At 43.5% G+C, this 15,341-nt stretch overlaps 1 protein-coding gene across 1 annotated transcript in view; it reads left to right on the top strand.

The window, feature by feature from the left end:
- The window catches only part of LOC142312068 (uncharacterized), a 69,145-nt gene extending 58,222 nt beyond the window's left edge, over positions 1–10,923 (top strand). Inside the window, exon 8 of the mRNA XM_075350947.1 lies at positions 6,946–10,923. Within this exon, the coding sequence (XP_075207062.1) occupies positions 6,946–7,549 (604 nt within the window). The 3' untranslated portion in view covers positions 7,550–10,923. The remainder of the gene's footprint in view (positions 1–6,945) is intronic.
- Positions 10,924–15,341: the final 4,418 nt, after the last annotated feature.

The following is a 15,341-nucleotide window of genomic DNA, read 5'->3' on the forward strand; positions in this document are numbered from 1 at the left end:
ACCGGCGACAACATGAAAAAAAAAAAAATGGCTGGTAAAATTGATTTATTTCTCATCTGACGTGATCAAACATGCCAGATGAGAAATAAATGTTAGCCCTTAGTGCCCCCAAGGCCCCCGGTACCGGAGAAAGCCATCCAACCCCCCCCCCCCCCCCCCGGAAGATCCAAGATGGCGCCGACGCGCGCTGAAAACTCCCGCCGGCGCCGGCTCTGCAGTCATTTCCCTCCGATCTGAAATGATCAAACATTTCAGATCGGAGGGAAATGTCCTCCCCCTGATCCCTCCTCCGGTCCACCGGAGCTGTCTGGTCACCGGAGCCCCCTCCGGTTCTCCAGACCTTGCAAGATGGCGCCGACGCGCGCTGAAAACTGCCGCCGCCGGTGCATTCATTTCCCTCCGATCTGAAATGATCAAACATTTCAGATCGGAGGGAAATGTCCTCCCCCTGACCTCTCCTCCGGTACACCGGAGCTCTTTGGACCCTGGAGCCCCCTCCGGTTCTTCAGAGCCCCCCTCCGGAGCGTGCAAGATGGCGCCGGCGCGCTGAAAACTGCTGCCGCCGGCTCTGCATTCATTTCCCTCCGATCTGAAATGATCAAACATTTCAGATCGGAGGGAAATGCCCCCCCCCCCTGACCTCTCCTCCGGTACACCGGAGCTCTCTGGTCCCCCGGAGCCCCCTCCGGGGGACCAGAGAGAGGGATCTGGAGAACCGGAGTTCTCACCACCGTTCCCAGTCTCTCTCCCACCCGATCTGGGATCCCCCGTTCCCCCAATCCCCTCCCCTGTACCTCAATAAAAAAAATCACCGGTCCCCCGGTCCCCCGCGGCCCCCCTTCTTCTCTTCTCCGGGAAAATGGCGGGCGCATGCGCAGTGTGCTTGCCATAATCTGCCTCCTGCACCCGGCAACAAAAAAAAAAATTCTGATTGGCTGTTTAGATTTGAATACTGTGATAGATCCTATCACAGTAGTCAAAATGCCAATATTTGATAAATATGGCAGCATTTAGGTCTGCCTTTCTCCTCTCTCCCTTGTAGTTTATCTGGGAGAGAAGAGAGAGAGACTACGTGCTGCCATATAGAGAGAAAAAGTTATCAATTCACAAAGATCATCATAAATCTATTCCCAATTTTTCTGATCACCCCCCTGTGATCATCCCCCCTCCATCATTCCGTCATCCCTCGCTGCGTCATTCCCCTAAATATTTTTTTTTATAATCTTTATAAAAAAATTTAGGGTTTATATAAAAAAAAAAAAAAAAAAATACTAGTGTTAGGTTTAGGTTTATTTTTTGTTAGCCAGGGATAAAAACAAAAACCATGGCCCGCAGGATGTTTACGGCAGAGCAAGCGTACTCGCTGCTTGCCTCCGGCAGTTCTGGGTCAGAGACCGAATCGGCCTCAGAAAGAGATTTTTCGGATAGCGGTGACGATTCGGCTTCCTCCACGGGGTCCCACACCCCGCCAGTCGCCACTGCTGAAGAGTCAGGGGCAGGACCTAGTTCTGCAGTCCCCCATGCTCTCTGGTACCCCAACCCGTCCTTTACCCCACAAATTCCCCCTTTCATAGGAGACCCTGGCATAAAAATAATTGTCACCAATTTTGCCCCACTGGATTTTTTTCCAAATTTTTGTTAACCAACAAGTACTTGAGCTTATCACCCACCACACCAACTTGTACGCCCGCCAATATATTGCCCAAAAGCCAACATCTGTCCATTCCCGTTCCTGGATCCCCACAAGTGTCCCGGAAATCAAAAAATTTTTAGGCATTACCCTCAACATGGGTATAGTGAAAAAACCCAGTATCCGCTCCTACTGGGCAACCAAATCTGTCCACGCCACCCCTGTATTTGCAGCCATAATGCCCAGAACCCGATATGAGACCCTATTGCGATTCCTCCATTTTAGTGATAATTCCCAAGTCCCCCCAAGAACTGACCCCAATTATGACCGCCTTAATAAATTGAAACCCCTAATATCCCTCCTGAAAGAGTCCTTCCTAACTTCCTACAGCCCAGAGGAGAATGTTTCGGTTGACGAGTCCCTAATGAGCTATAAGGGCCGTCTCTCATTCCGTCAGTTTATTCCCTCCAAAAGAGCCAAGTATGGCATAAAATTATATAAAGTGTGCGAAAGCACCAGCGGGTACACATGATGTAACTTTATCATTTATGAGGGTAGGGACCGCCAAATAAGCCCACTCAACTGTCCCCAGACAATTGGCGTCCCAGGAAAAATTGTCTGGGAGCTAATGTCCCCATTTCTTGGTAAAGGTTACCATGTGTACACCGACAACTACTACACTAGTATCCCCCTATACCAATCCCTCCATGCTGCAAATACAGGGGCCTGTGGGACAATAAGGAAAAACCGTGTTGGTTTGCCGGCACAGTTAGTGTCCAGACGTGTAGAGAAGGGGGCGTCATTCGCACTGGCAAGTGACAAATTGCTTGCCGTAAAGTGGAATGACCGCAAGGACGTCTACATGCTCACCACCCTGCATGAGGACACCACTGTGTCGGTCAGAGAGAGGGGAGCCACCAGGGACAAACAGAAACCCTTCTGTGTGACCCAATACAACAGGTTTATGGGTGGCGTGGACCTGTCTGACCAGGTGCTCCAACCATACCTGGTAAAGCGGAAAACGAGGGCCTGGTACAAAAAGGTAGCAATCTACCTGATACAGATTGCTACCTACAACAGTTTTGTACTGTTTAAAAAATCACAAGGGGCCCTCACATTTCTGCAGTACCAGGAAAAAATTATTGAGTCCCTCATGTTTGACTCAGCGGCACCAGAGGCAGCCTTCGAGTCAGAGAATGCCCGGAGACTAACGGAACGGCATTTTATGCATCTCGTGCCTCCTACTCCCACCCAAAACCGTCCTAAAAAAAGGTGCCGGGTATGTCGCAAGCAGGGTAGGAGAAGCGACTCAAGATATTATTGTCCCATGTGCCCTTCCCAGCCAGGACTTTGTGTTACCCCCTGCTTCGAGATCTACCACACATCCCACAATTATTAGACGTCATACACTATTCCCAAATTGTGTGGTAGGGTTTTTCTTTCACGTTTATATTTTCTGTGTAGTGAGCCCCTGTGTTACTTGTCAAATAAAATTTACTATTTTCATCAGTAAAACACATTTTACCCCATTTCACAAATAATTCCAGGACTTGATCACTCACATACCGAAGTGTTATGCAGACAAATTCTCGTCATATGCCCACGTCTGCGTACTCCAGAATGTGGACCCCGCAAATGTTCTTGAAACATCTGATCATCTGACAAATAATTCCAAGATTTGATCACTCACAAAGTGTTAGCACCAGTCATCTTAGTCTGACTGCTATTACAACTATGTCTTGGTGATACGGGCATGATAATTTTATTGGAGGATCTGAAGTTGTTCTGTAATTTTACACCTTGGGCTTTACTGCATGGTTCTTGCCGAACCTCCTGCACTGGACAATACGTTTATAACCCTGTGGGGGACTGGTTGTTTTGTGCATATAGCGGTTCCGACCTTGGCAGGTAGGAGCCTGTTATGGTGTACCACGTCGGCTGGCACAATTGTCCCTCATATAGGGATTGATGGTGCTAAACAGACGTTGTACGACCAGTCTCTGAAAAATTAACGTGTCCTTCTAGCCCTCCTGGTGTTCCTTCATCTCTGGAACAAGCACAAGTCTGCCATATAATTGGCGGTATTTTCCTCCACATTTTGCCCTTCACTCCAAGATAAAATGTACAAAAAATCCATTTATGTGGGTTTTCAGTTGTTCTGATAACACATAGGCTCTGCAAATCAAATAATCCAAAATTTGAAAAGTGCACCTTCCCTTCCAAGTCCTGCCGTTTGCCCAAACAGACGTTTTTGACTACATGTTGGGTATCGCTGGACTCGTAAGAAAGTGGGTAACAAAATGAGGGGTCCACGTTTTGGTGTTACATCTTGTAAAAGTGGAAAATTTGGTGCTAAAGCATCACTTTTGTGAAAAAGAAGAACATTTTCAATATGACAACCTATTGTTATAAAATTCTGTGAAGTACCTGTGGGTTCAAAATGCACACTATACCCCTAGATAACATCCTTGAGGGGTATAGATTCCAGAATGGGGTCAGTTGTGGGGGAGCTCTACTGTTTAGCCACTTTAGGGGGTCTCCAAACACAACATGGCGTGCGCTAATGATTCCTGCCAATTTTGCAGTCAAATGGCGCTCCTTTCATTCCGCACCCTGCCGTGTACCCAGACAGTTGATTTCCGCCACATATGATGTATCGGCGAACTCAGGAGAAATTGCACAATACATTTTATGGTGTTTTTTTTCCTTTTACCCTTGTGAAAAAAAAAGCTACATGGTTGAAGTAACAATTTTGTGTTAAAATTTAATTTTTTTATTTTCATGGCTCAACGCTATAAAATTCTGTGAAGCACCTGGGGGTTCAGGGTACTCACCAAACATCTAAATAAATTCCTTGAGGGGTCTAGTTTCCAAAATGGGGTCAGTTGTGGGGGGTTTCTGCTGTTTAGGTACCTTAGGGGCCCTACAAATGCAACATGGTGCCCACAATCTATTTCAGCCAAATTTGCTTTCCAAACTTCAAATATTGCTCCTTGTGTTCCGAGCCCTCCCATTTGCCCAAACAGAGGTTTCTGTCCACATATGGGGTATCACCGCGCTCATAAGAAAGTGGGTAATAAACGCTGGGGTCCAATTTTTGGAATTACCTCTTGAAAAAGTAAGAAAATTAATGCTAAAGCAACATTTTTGAGAAAAAAATGAAATTTTTCAATATGACAACGTGACGTTATCAAAATCTGTGAAGTACCTGTGGGTCCAAAATGCTCACTATACCCCTAGATAGAAGCCTTGAGGGGTCTAGTTTCCAGAATGGCATCACTTGTGAGGGGTTTCTGCTGTTTAGGTACCTTAGCGGACATGTAAATGCAACATGGTGCCCACAATCTATTTCAGCCAAATTTGCTTTCCAAACTTCAAATATTGCTCCTTGTGTTCCCAGCCCTCCCATTTGCCCAAACAGAGGTTTCTGACCACATATGGGGTATCACCGCGCTCATAAGAAAGTGGGTAATAAACGTTGGGGTCCAATTTTTGGAATTACCTCTTGAAAAAGTAAGAAAATTAATGCTAAAGCAACATTTTTGAGAAAAAAATGAAAATTTTCAATATGACAACGTGACGTTATCAAAATCTGTGAAGTACCTGTGGGTCCAAAATGCTCACTATACCCCTAGATAGAAGCCTTGAGGGGTCTAGTTTCCAGAATGGCATCACTTGTGGGGGGTTTCTGCTGTTTAGGTACCTTAGCGGACATGTAAATGCAACATGGTGCCCACAATCTATTTCAGCCAAATTTGCTTTCCAAACTTCAAATATTGCTCCTTGTGTTCCCAGCCCTCCCATTTGCCCAAACAGAGGTTTCTGACCACATATGGGGTATCACCGCGCTCATAAGAAAGTGGGTAATAAACGTTGGGGTCCAATTTTTGGAATTACCTCTTGAAAAAGTAAGAAAATTAATGCTAAAGCAACATTTTTGAGAAAAAAATGAAAATTTTCAATATGACAACGTGACGTTATCAAAATCTGTGAAGTACCTGTGGGTCCAAAATGCTCACTATACCCCTAGATAGAAGCCTTGAGGGGTCTAGTTTCCAGAATGGCGTCACTTGTGAGGGGTTTCTGCTGTTTAGGTACCTTAGCGGACATGTAAATGCAACATGGTGCCCACAATCTATTTCAGCCAAATTTGCTTTCCAAACTTCAAATATTGCTCCTTGTGTTCCCAGCCCTCCCATTTGTCCAAACAGAGGTTTCTGACCACTTATGGGATATCACCGCGCTCATAAAAAAGTGGGTAACAAGTTTTGGGGTCCATTTTGTTGTGTTATTTCTTCTAAAATTGATTACATTTGGGGTAAAGCAACATTTTTAGGTAAAATTTTATTTTTTGCTTTTTTCATTCCACATTGCTTTAGTTCCTGTGAAGCACCTAAAGGGTTAATAAACTTCTTGAATGTGGTTTTGAGTACTTTGAGGGGTGCAGTTTTTAGAATGGTGTCACTTTTGGGTATTTTCTGTCATCTAGGCCTCTCAAAATCACTTCAAATGTGATGTGGTCCCTAAAAAAATGGTTTTGTAAATTTTGATGTAAAAATGAGAAATTGCTCATAAACTTTGAACCCTTCTAACTTCCTAACAAAAAATTTTTTTTTTTCCAAACTTGTGCTGATGTAAAGTAGACAAGTGGGAAATGTTATTTATTAACTATTTTGTGTCACAGAACTCTCTGGTTTAACGGAAAAAAAATTCAAAAGTTGAAAATTTCAAAATTTTCAAAAATTTTGCCAAAATTCATATTTTTTCACAAATAAAATCAAAAAATTTTGTCCTAAATTTGGTACTAACATGAAGTCCAATATGTGACGAAAAAACAATCTCAGAATCACCGGGATCCGTTGAAGCGTTCTAGAGTTATAACCTCATGAAGTGACACTGGTCAGAATTGCAAAATTTGGTCTGGTCATTAAGGTGAAAATTAGCCCCGTCACTAAAGGGTTAATATACAATCTGTGTTATTGAAAAAGAATACATTCAGTTTCATTTTTTCCAGATGACTGTTCCAGCCAATCAGAGGCACATCTGATACTTCAAGATTTTACAGCACATGATCATAATACCACACCGGGTGCATATGAAGAGCATGTTTGTGTTCCAGATATAGCTCCAGCCCAACATCTATTATATGATCCTTTTCAACAGCTCTCATCTTCAGATTCATCACATATTAAGCAAAACAAAAATTACAGAAGGGATGATGAACATCAAAAAGCACAGACAAAGAAGCCATATTCATGTTCAGAATGTGGGAAATATTTTAAAGTGAAGAACAGTCTTATTAATCATCAGAGAAGCCACACAGGAGAAATGCCATTTTCATGTTCCGAATGCGGGAAATGTTTTAAAGAGAAATCAAATCTTATTCACCATCTGAAAATTCACACAGTGGAGAAGCCATATTCATGTTCAGAATGTGGGAAATTTTTTTCAACTAAATTAAGTCTTGACAAACATCTTAGAATTCACAAAGGGGAGAAGCCATTTTCATGTCTAGAATGTGGGAAATGTTTTTTAGTGAAAGATCATCTTGTTACTCATCAGAGAACTCACACAGGGGAGAAACCATTTTCATGTCAAGAATGTGGGAAATGTTTTGCAGTCAGAAATCAACTTGTTATACATCTGAGAACTCACACAGGGAATAAGCCATATTCGTGTTCAGTATGTAAAAAATGCTTTGCTCATAAATCAAATCTTGTTGCCCATATGAGAAGTCACACTGGGGAAAGGCCATATTCATGTTCAGAATGTGAAAAATGCTTTGTATACAAATCAAATCTTGTTGCCCATATGAGAAGTCACACAGGAGAAAAGCCATTTTCATGTTCAGAATGCGGTAAATGTTTTACACGAAAACCAAATTTTATTGCTCATCAGAAAATTCACAAAGGGATATAGCCTTTCTATTTTTACAACTATTTTATTGTCAATTGGTAAAACAAAAAATACAACACTGACAGTATAAAAGAGAAAAGAAATGCAGTTTTCAGTACTAACTGGTTAATAGTAAATGTATGCAACTACCGATGGGGTGTGGTTTGATGGCTGTTTGAGGAAGATGTGTGATACTTGAGCTCTGGTGCTTTGCCTTGTATATACTGATGACCGAGCGCTACTATGTTTAAGAGCTGTTAGATGCTCGAATGGGCATGACTCGTGCACTGTAGTATAATGTAAGTTAATGATGGACTCGAGCATTTTTCTGGTAAATCTTCCAGAAAAATGCTCCAGTACCCCATTGACTTCCATGATACTCGGGTACTTTATTCGTGTCCATCCGAACATCCAACTGCTCTTAACGAGTACAGAGCATGTTAGTGCTCGCTCATCACTACTTGTATTCTAAGCTAGTGCTTACTGTGCCTGTTACAATCTGTACAAAACAAACCTGTAAAAGTTAGGGGACTGAGTCTTTCTGCAGCTTGTGGAAATACTTGTCACTTACCAACTGCTGGGATTTATGTAATCTGTAGCCTCTGTGCGTATCTTCTACTTGCTGCTGTCCTCTGCTCCGGCTCCTAAGCTGAGTAGGGTTGAGCTACCATCTGCAGGATGGGATTTCAAGACTCTCATGCCAACGCAGCGTTATTACGATTTTCTAGAGCAGTTTGCTCTGTGTCTTCCTAGGCATTCATCTCCATTATCCTCCTTTTGGATGGTGTGGCGGCCATTTGAGATGGGGAGCAGAGACCATGTATTTTCTTTATAGTGATCTTATACTGTTGATCAAAGGGAGGTGCATTGCTGTACTGAGAGGAAGCCTAAGGGCTCTCTCACCTGAACGTATAACATGGATTAAGGCTATCCGATGTTGCAATGAGCATACTTTTTCTTGTGCCGTTTCTGCATCAGAAGAAAAGGGCAGCATGCTGTGAGTGGCAGTGCAAATGTGACGGCACATAGCCATTCAAGTCTATGGGTGTTTGGAAATCATCAGACTGCACTCGGGTTACAGCCGAGTGCAGTTCAATTTCCGTGGACTCATAGAATGGAGAAAATGTAGAATATTTTTTGTTTTTTTCACTTAATACTGTGCTCTGATTCTCTCACCTGAAAGAATCCGATTACACCAAGCTGACACTTATCAAACTGGGGCAGAGTTTTATCTGAGTGTTGTTAGCATAATCACTCGATTCTCTCAAATGGGAGAATCTACAGCTTACTTGGTCTTTATATTGTATAATGGTGTATTCCCTGATTGATATATAACGTTCCTACAACCCCTGGAAAAATTATGGAATAACCTGGCTCTGAGGATGTTCATTCAGTTATTTACTTTTGTTTAAAAAAAGCAGATCATAGACATGTCACCAAACTAAAGTCATTTCAAATGTCAACTTTCTGGCTTTAAGAAACACTAAAAAAAATCATGAAAACATAATGTGCTAGCCAATAACGGTTACTTTTCAAGACCAAACGGGGAAAAATTTATGGAATCACCCTGTAAATTTTCATTCCCAAAACTAATATCTGCATCAAATAAGATCTGCTCGTTAGTCTGCATCTAAAAAGGCGTGATCACACCTTGGGGAGCTCTTGGACCAAGTGGACTGACATGAATCATGGCTTCAACACGAGAGATGTCAATTGAAACAAAGCAGAGGATTATCAAACTCTTAAAAGAGGGTAAATCATCACACAATGTTGCAAAAGATATTGGTTGTTCACAGTCAGCTGTGTCTAAAGTCTGGACCAAATACAAACAACATGGGAAGGTTGTTAAAGGCAAACATACTGGTAGACCAAGGAAGACATCAAAGCGTTAAGACAGGAAACTTAAAGCAATATGTCTCCAAAACAGGAAATGCACAACAAAAGAAATGAGGAACGAATGGGAGGAAACTGGAGTCAATGTCTGTGACCGAACCGTAAGAAACCGCCTAAAGGAAATAGGATTTACATACAGAAAAGCTAAACAATAAAAAAATGACTGCCTGAAGAGAACATGTAAATTTCCACAGTCATTGATGATATGGGGCTGCATGTCCGATAAAGGCACTGGGGAGATGGCTGTCATTACATCTTCAATAAATGCCCAAGTTTACATTTAAATTTTAGACACTTTTCTTATCCTATCAATTGAAAGGATGTTTGGCTGTGCTAGCAGCGGTGGCGGGTCAGTGGTGTCAGCGGCAGGTCAGTGGCAACGGCAGGTCAGTGGTGTCAGCGGCAGCAGCGGGTCAGTGACAGCGGCAGGTCAGTGGTGTCAGCGACGGTTCAGTGACAGACACCGCAGTCCGCACAGTGGCCCGCCCGCACAGAGTGGCAGCCAGCAGACCGCCCACCCGCACAGAGAGGCAGCCGGCTGCCGCACGCAGCGACACGCACCTGACCGGCCACCCACGCACAGACCCACATCCCCCCCTTCCCCCAGTAAGCTATATTCAGATTTTAAGACACAGCCCTCATTTTCCTCCCAAATTTTTGAGAGGAAAGGTGCGTCTTATAATCTAAAAAATATGGTACATAATTTCCCAACATACCTAGCACACGCTACTTTACACAACACATAGACTAACACACTACTACTTTAATAGAAGACATTTCTCTGCCTGGCTGAAGCTCCGCTGTCTACCATTGTCACACCAGTCTGTGCGATGATCTGACTGAAAATGCTCACATACATATATACTGTAATTAGATTTTTTTAATAAACCAAATTTTTGGCGATAGGTTCTCATTAATGACACATCAGGAATTGAGGTTGAAGGGTTATCACTATGCAATGTTATATTCAGCCATTTTTTTTCTTCTTTTTTTGACTGCACGAGTTGAGGCCCTGGCTTGGGTGGCCGTAGAACCCTGGATCGTCTCCCAGACTCCATTGGATAGTCTTCTGTTAATTGGTGTAGCCTCTTCTGAATTAATTCTCATGCTTATATTGTTTGCAATGCTATGATTTTCTACCCCCTCCTCTGAAACAATGCTTTGAAACAATTCATTGTAAACCCCTGGATGTGGCTTATTGCACTTGACTTAAATGTTTATTTTACCTTTAAGCCATTATTCTCTCACTGTAATTTAAGTTGTTTAGGGTTCAGATCTTCACATTTTCTTCGTTATTTTTTCCCCTCCTGATCTTGCTTTCCTTCTTTCCCATTTTTACTTTTTGAAGGTTGTTTTCTCATCTCTCCTTTTGTTTTTCTCCACCCCCCTATTTTTTTCTGGTTTATTCTGTTCCATGGTACTGCGGCATTTGGTTGTGATGTGCAGATCTCCTTCTTCTTATTACTACTGTTAGACAAATAAAGCTAGTCTTTCTTTTTGGTAAATGGTCTCAGGAAATGTGCGCCAGGATTGTATGCCTGAATGTATGGTTCCTCTGCCCCCTACCCACTCCTTATTTTCAGATCATGACTGTCTGACTCTCCCTCATTCCTAGCTAATTAATGGCAATGATTAAAATTTTGACCCTGAATGTAAAGGGCACGAATTCTAACCTTAAAAGAGCTATTGTATAGGAGTTGATGAATAAATACTCCCCTAATTTGATGCATCTACAAGAAACTTGTTTGATGGAGCAGAAAGTCCATTGATAAGATAGCCATTTCCAATAATTGGAATATCAAATTTAGTGGCTAAATCTCTCCCATTGGAGGTGATCCAGATGGTTGGCAACCATTTAATTAGTTTGTAATCATTCACAGCTTAATTTTATTTATTTTTATATAATATATATACACACATGGTCAAAATTGTTGGTACCCCTCGTTTAATGAAAGAAAAACCCACAATGGTCACAGAAATACCTTGAATCTGACAAAAATAATAATAAATAAAAATAATCTTTGAAAATCAACACATGAATGTCAGACATTGCTTTTCTTTTTTTTTTCTTCAACTTTTTATTTTTGAAAGATTTTTAAACATGTTTTACAATGAAAAAGAAAACAATGGTACATGTAAAGGGAACATTTCCCAAGTATGCAGATAGATACGTTGTGTAATAAACATATTAGAAATCAAATGAAGGGTGGGTAGCTTCGCATCGCACATCATACTCGGAAAGTAGAAAGAGATCAACACTACGTCTAAGGGATCCCAAGGTATGTGCCCGCTTCCCCTCAGTCTTGTATATAACAGAAGTACCGTACTAACTACAGTAAATACCTATTCAGCCTTCAAATCTGGAAGGTGTTTCCAAAATCATCCCATAGAGACCATGTCGCTATAAATCCATCCATTGTATTATGGAGCTGGGCTGTCAACCTTTCCATATCTCTAACATCTTTTATCTGAGCATATAGGTCTGAGATAGACGGCGTGGTTACCCTCTTCCAGAATAGTAATATTAGACATTTGGCAGCTGTGAGGATATGGAGTAGAAGCTTTAATTCAGGTTTGCTTAAAGACGGCGGGAGAGCATTTAGTAAGTACACCACCGGGTCCCTACTCACACTTCTACCCACTAATCTACCCATCAGGGACTCCACCTCCTCCCAGAAACCACTGATAACCGGGCATGTTGTCCAGAATATATGGTATAAAGATGCTCCCCCAAGTCCACATCTCCAACATACATCTGGGTAGGTGCGGTTGAACTTATGCAGAAGCTCTGGAGTGTGGTACCATGTCATAAGGACCTTGACTTGATTCTCCTTGTAGAGAGTGCTGACTGAGGACCGAAATGTCCTAGCCCATACCACCGACCAGTGTGCTTCCGACAGAGGTCGTCCGACCCAACCCTCCCATCTCTTCATATATGTGTGCTTCACTGTATCTGGAGAATTCCCACTTATAAATATGTTGTAAATGGCTGAGATTAATCCCCTGGTCGAAGTGCGCCCCGAGCAGAGGGTCTCAAATGCCGATGGGCGACATACCGTCATCTGCCCCATACTGTCTGTGAAGAAATGTGTTATCTGTTGGTATGAGAAGTAGAGATGGAACGGTGTCGTAGATCTGAAAATAGCTTTAATTTTAGCGTGACTGGGTTAACTATATCACGGAAACAATAAAGCCCGCCTTTGCCCACTGCCCCACTACTCCTGGGCTCAAGCCCTCCGTCAAGTGTGGAGTAAACAGGAAAGAAGTCAACAGAGATGACTGCATCGCCAGATAAAATGTTATCCTACACTGCCGCCACAGTTCTCTTATGAGTGCCATTGGGCCCAAAAGGCCTCTAGAGGGAGTTTCAGTAGGGCGACCCCAGATTAGAGAGCTTGGGTGGAAAGGTGCCATCCAGAGCTTCTCAATCTCCGTCCATTTGTTATAGGCTGGCAAGGTTGTCCATGAGGCCAGGGTACGTAGATGAGAAGCATAATAGAGTATGAGATTTGGGCACGACAGCCCCCCCCCCCCCCCCCTTGTACGTGGTGTGCACAAGGCTGAGTCTGGTATACGGTGCCTTCCTGAGTGCCAGATGAATTGCATAAGCATTGACTGGTTTTTTTTCAGCACCCCCATGGGAACTCGCACCAGGAGTGTTTCAAACAGATACAGAAACTTAGGGATTATCGACATCTTGATTGTGGCTATTTTACCCAAAAAGGAGATCTGTAGGGACGACCATTTCGCCTGATATATTGTTTATAACTGTGGATTATTTTAACTCCTAAATATCGCAGGGAATCCAAACGCCAGGAATACTTAAAGTTTTGTTTTAGAGACCGTATTTTAGCTTCTGGGATGTTGAGGGGTAATGCCTCCGTTTTATCTGAGTTAAGTTTATATCCCGAAAACCTAGCATATTGGGCTAGGACTGCATGCAGGTTTGGTAGGGAGATGACCTGGTTAGTCAGGGACAGCAAGACATCGTCCGCAAATAGGGCCACCTTGAATGATTTTTCCCGAACCTTAACCCCCATAATATCTGGATTAAGTCGGATTTGTGCCGCCAATGGCTCAATGCTAAGAACATATAGCAGAGGGGACAATGGGCATCCCTGCCTGGTTCCATTGTGGATAGGGAGGGATTCTGAATGTGCGTGAGAGAGGCGAATTGGCGCCGCTGGGAATGAATATAAACCCCTTAGTGCAGAGACAAATGGCCCCGACAGTCCAAAATGGCCCAACACAGAAAACATGAAGGACCAGTCCAGTCTGTCGAAGGCCTTCTCCACTTCCAAACCCAGGAGAAGTGCCTCTACTCCCTCCCTGTTCACCACCTCCACCAGTGTTGTCTCCCGCCTTACGGTAGCGAACAAACCCTACCTGGTCTTTGTGGACCAAGTGTGGAAGCCAATTATTTAGACGTTCAGCCAACAGTTTAGTGAATATTTTAAGATCAGAGTTTAAGAGGCTAATCGGGCGATAGCTAGCACATTCCATCGGGTCTCTGCCCGCTTTGGGAATAAGTTATATAAGAGTGTAGAAATGTATTTAAAATGTCTACACCCTCCATAAAAAGGTTGAAGAGATGTATCAGATGAGGAGACAACTCTTCTACAAAGATCTTATAGTATAGGTAAGTGAACCCATCGGGGCCCGGAGCTTTATGGCCCGGTAGGTCTTTGATAACCTGGTGTATCTCATCTGGCAATATTTTCCGATTGAGTTCCTCCAATGCCTCCTGGGATAATTTTGGGAGGTGACAGGCAGTCAGGTAGTCATTTATTATTTTTGTTCTGTCTGGTTGGGACATTGGGAATGGCGGAGGGATAGAATATAAAGATGTGTAATATGCATGAAACAGTTGGGCTATTTTTGTGGGGTCATCAATGAGGGGTACCTGAAGTATCTTTTATAGCACAAGGGGCGGTAGCTATTATTTGTTCTCTAAGCTTTCTGGCTAACATCGTATGTGGTTTATTCCCGTATTCATAGTATTTCTGGTGCGAGTATCTGAGAAGTTTCTCTATGTGCCCATGCGTAATCTCTTTTAGTTTAGATCTCAAATCTATCACTTCTTTCAGGCGAGTCTTAGGGGGGTACTTTGCACACTACGACATCGCAGGTGCGATGTCGGTGGGGTCAAATCGAAAGTGACGCACATCCGGCGTCGCTGTTGATATCGGAGTGTGTAAATCGTTTTTGATACGATTAACGAGCGCAAAAGCGTCGAAATCGTATGATCGGTGTAGCGTCGGTCATTTCCATAATTTCGGAAGGACCGATGTTACGATGTTGTTCCTCGTTCCTGCAGCAGCACACATCGCTGTGTGTGAAGCCGCAGGAGCGAGGAACATCTCCTACCTGCGTCCTACGGCTCACGCCGGCAATGCGGAAGGAAGGACGTGGGCGGGATGTTTACGCCCCACTCATCTCCGCCCCTCCGCTTCTATTGGCCGCCTGCCATGTGACGTCGCTGTGATGCCGCACGACCCGCCCCCTTAGGAGGGAGGCGGGTTGCCGGCCAGAGCGACATCGCAGGGCAGGTAAGTCCATGTGAAGCTGCCGTAGCGATAATGTTCGCTATGGCAGCTATCACAAGAGATCGCAGCTGCGACGGGGGCGGGGACTATCGCGCTCGGCATTGCAAGCATCGGCTTGCGATGTCGTAGTGTGCAAAGTACCCCTTAGTGGGATGGGTACAGAGACGCTCCTCTGCTAAACATAGATCTTTTTCATATTGGCGGTAAAGCTGTTGAGAGTCCTTTTTAAACTTAGAAGAAAGGGCTATGCATTCCCCCCTGACGACTGCCTTGTGGGCTTCCCATATCATCGGGAAGGATAGAAGCGACTGAGAGTTTTCCATAAAGTAATTCCGTATGATCTGGTGGAGAGAGTCTCGAGAAGAGGTGTTATTTAA

The sequence above is a fragment of the Anomaloglossus baeobatrachus genome, chromosome 5, assembly GCF_048569485.1.
Source record: "Anomaloglossus baeobatrachus isolate aAnoBae1 chromosome 5, aAnoBae1.hap1, whole genome shotgun sequence".
Classification (NCBI taxonomy): Eukaryota; Metazoa; Chordata; class Amphibia; order Anura; family Aromobatidae; genus Anomaloglossus; species Anomaloglossus baeobatrachus.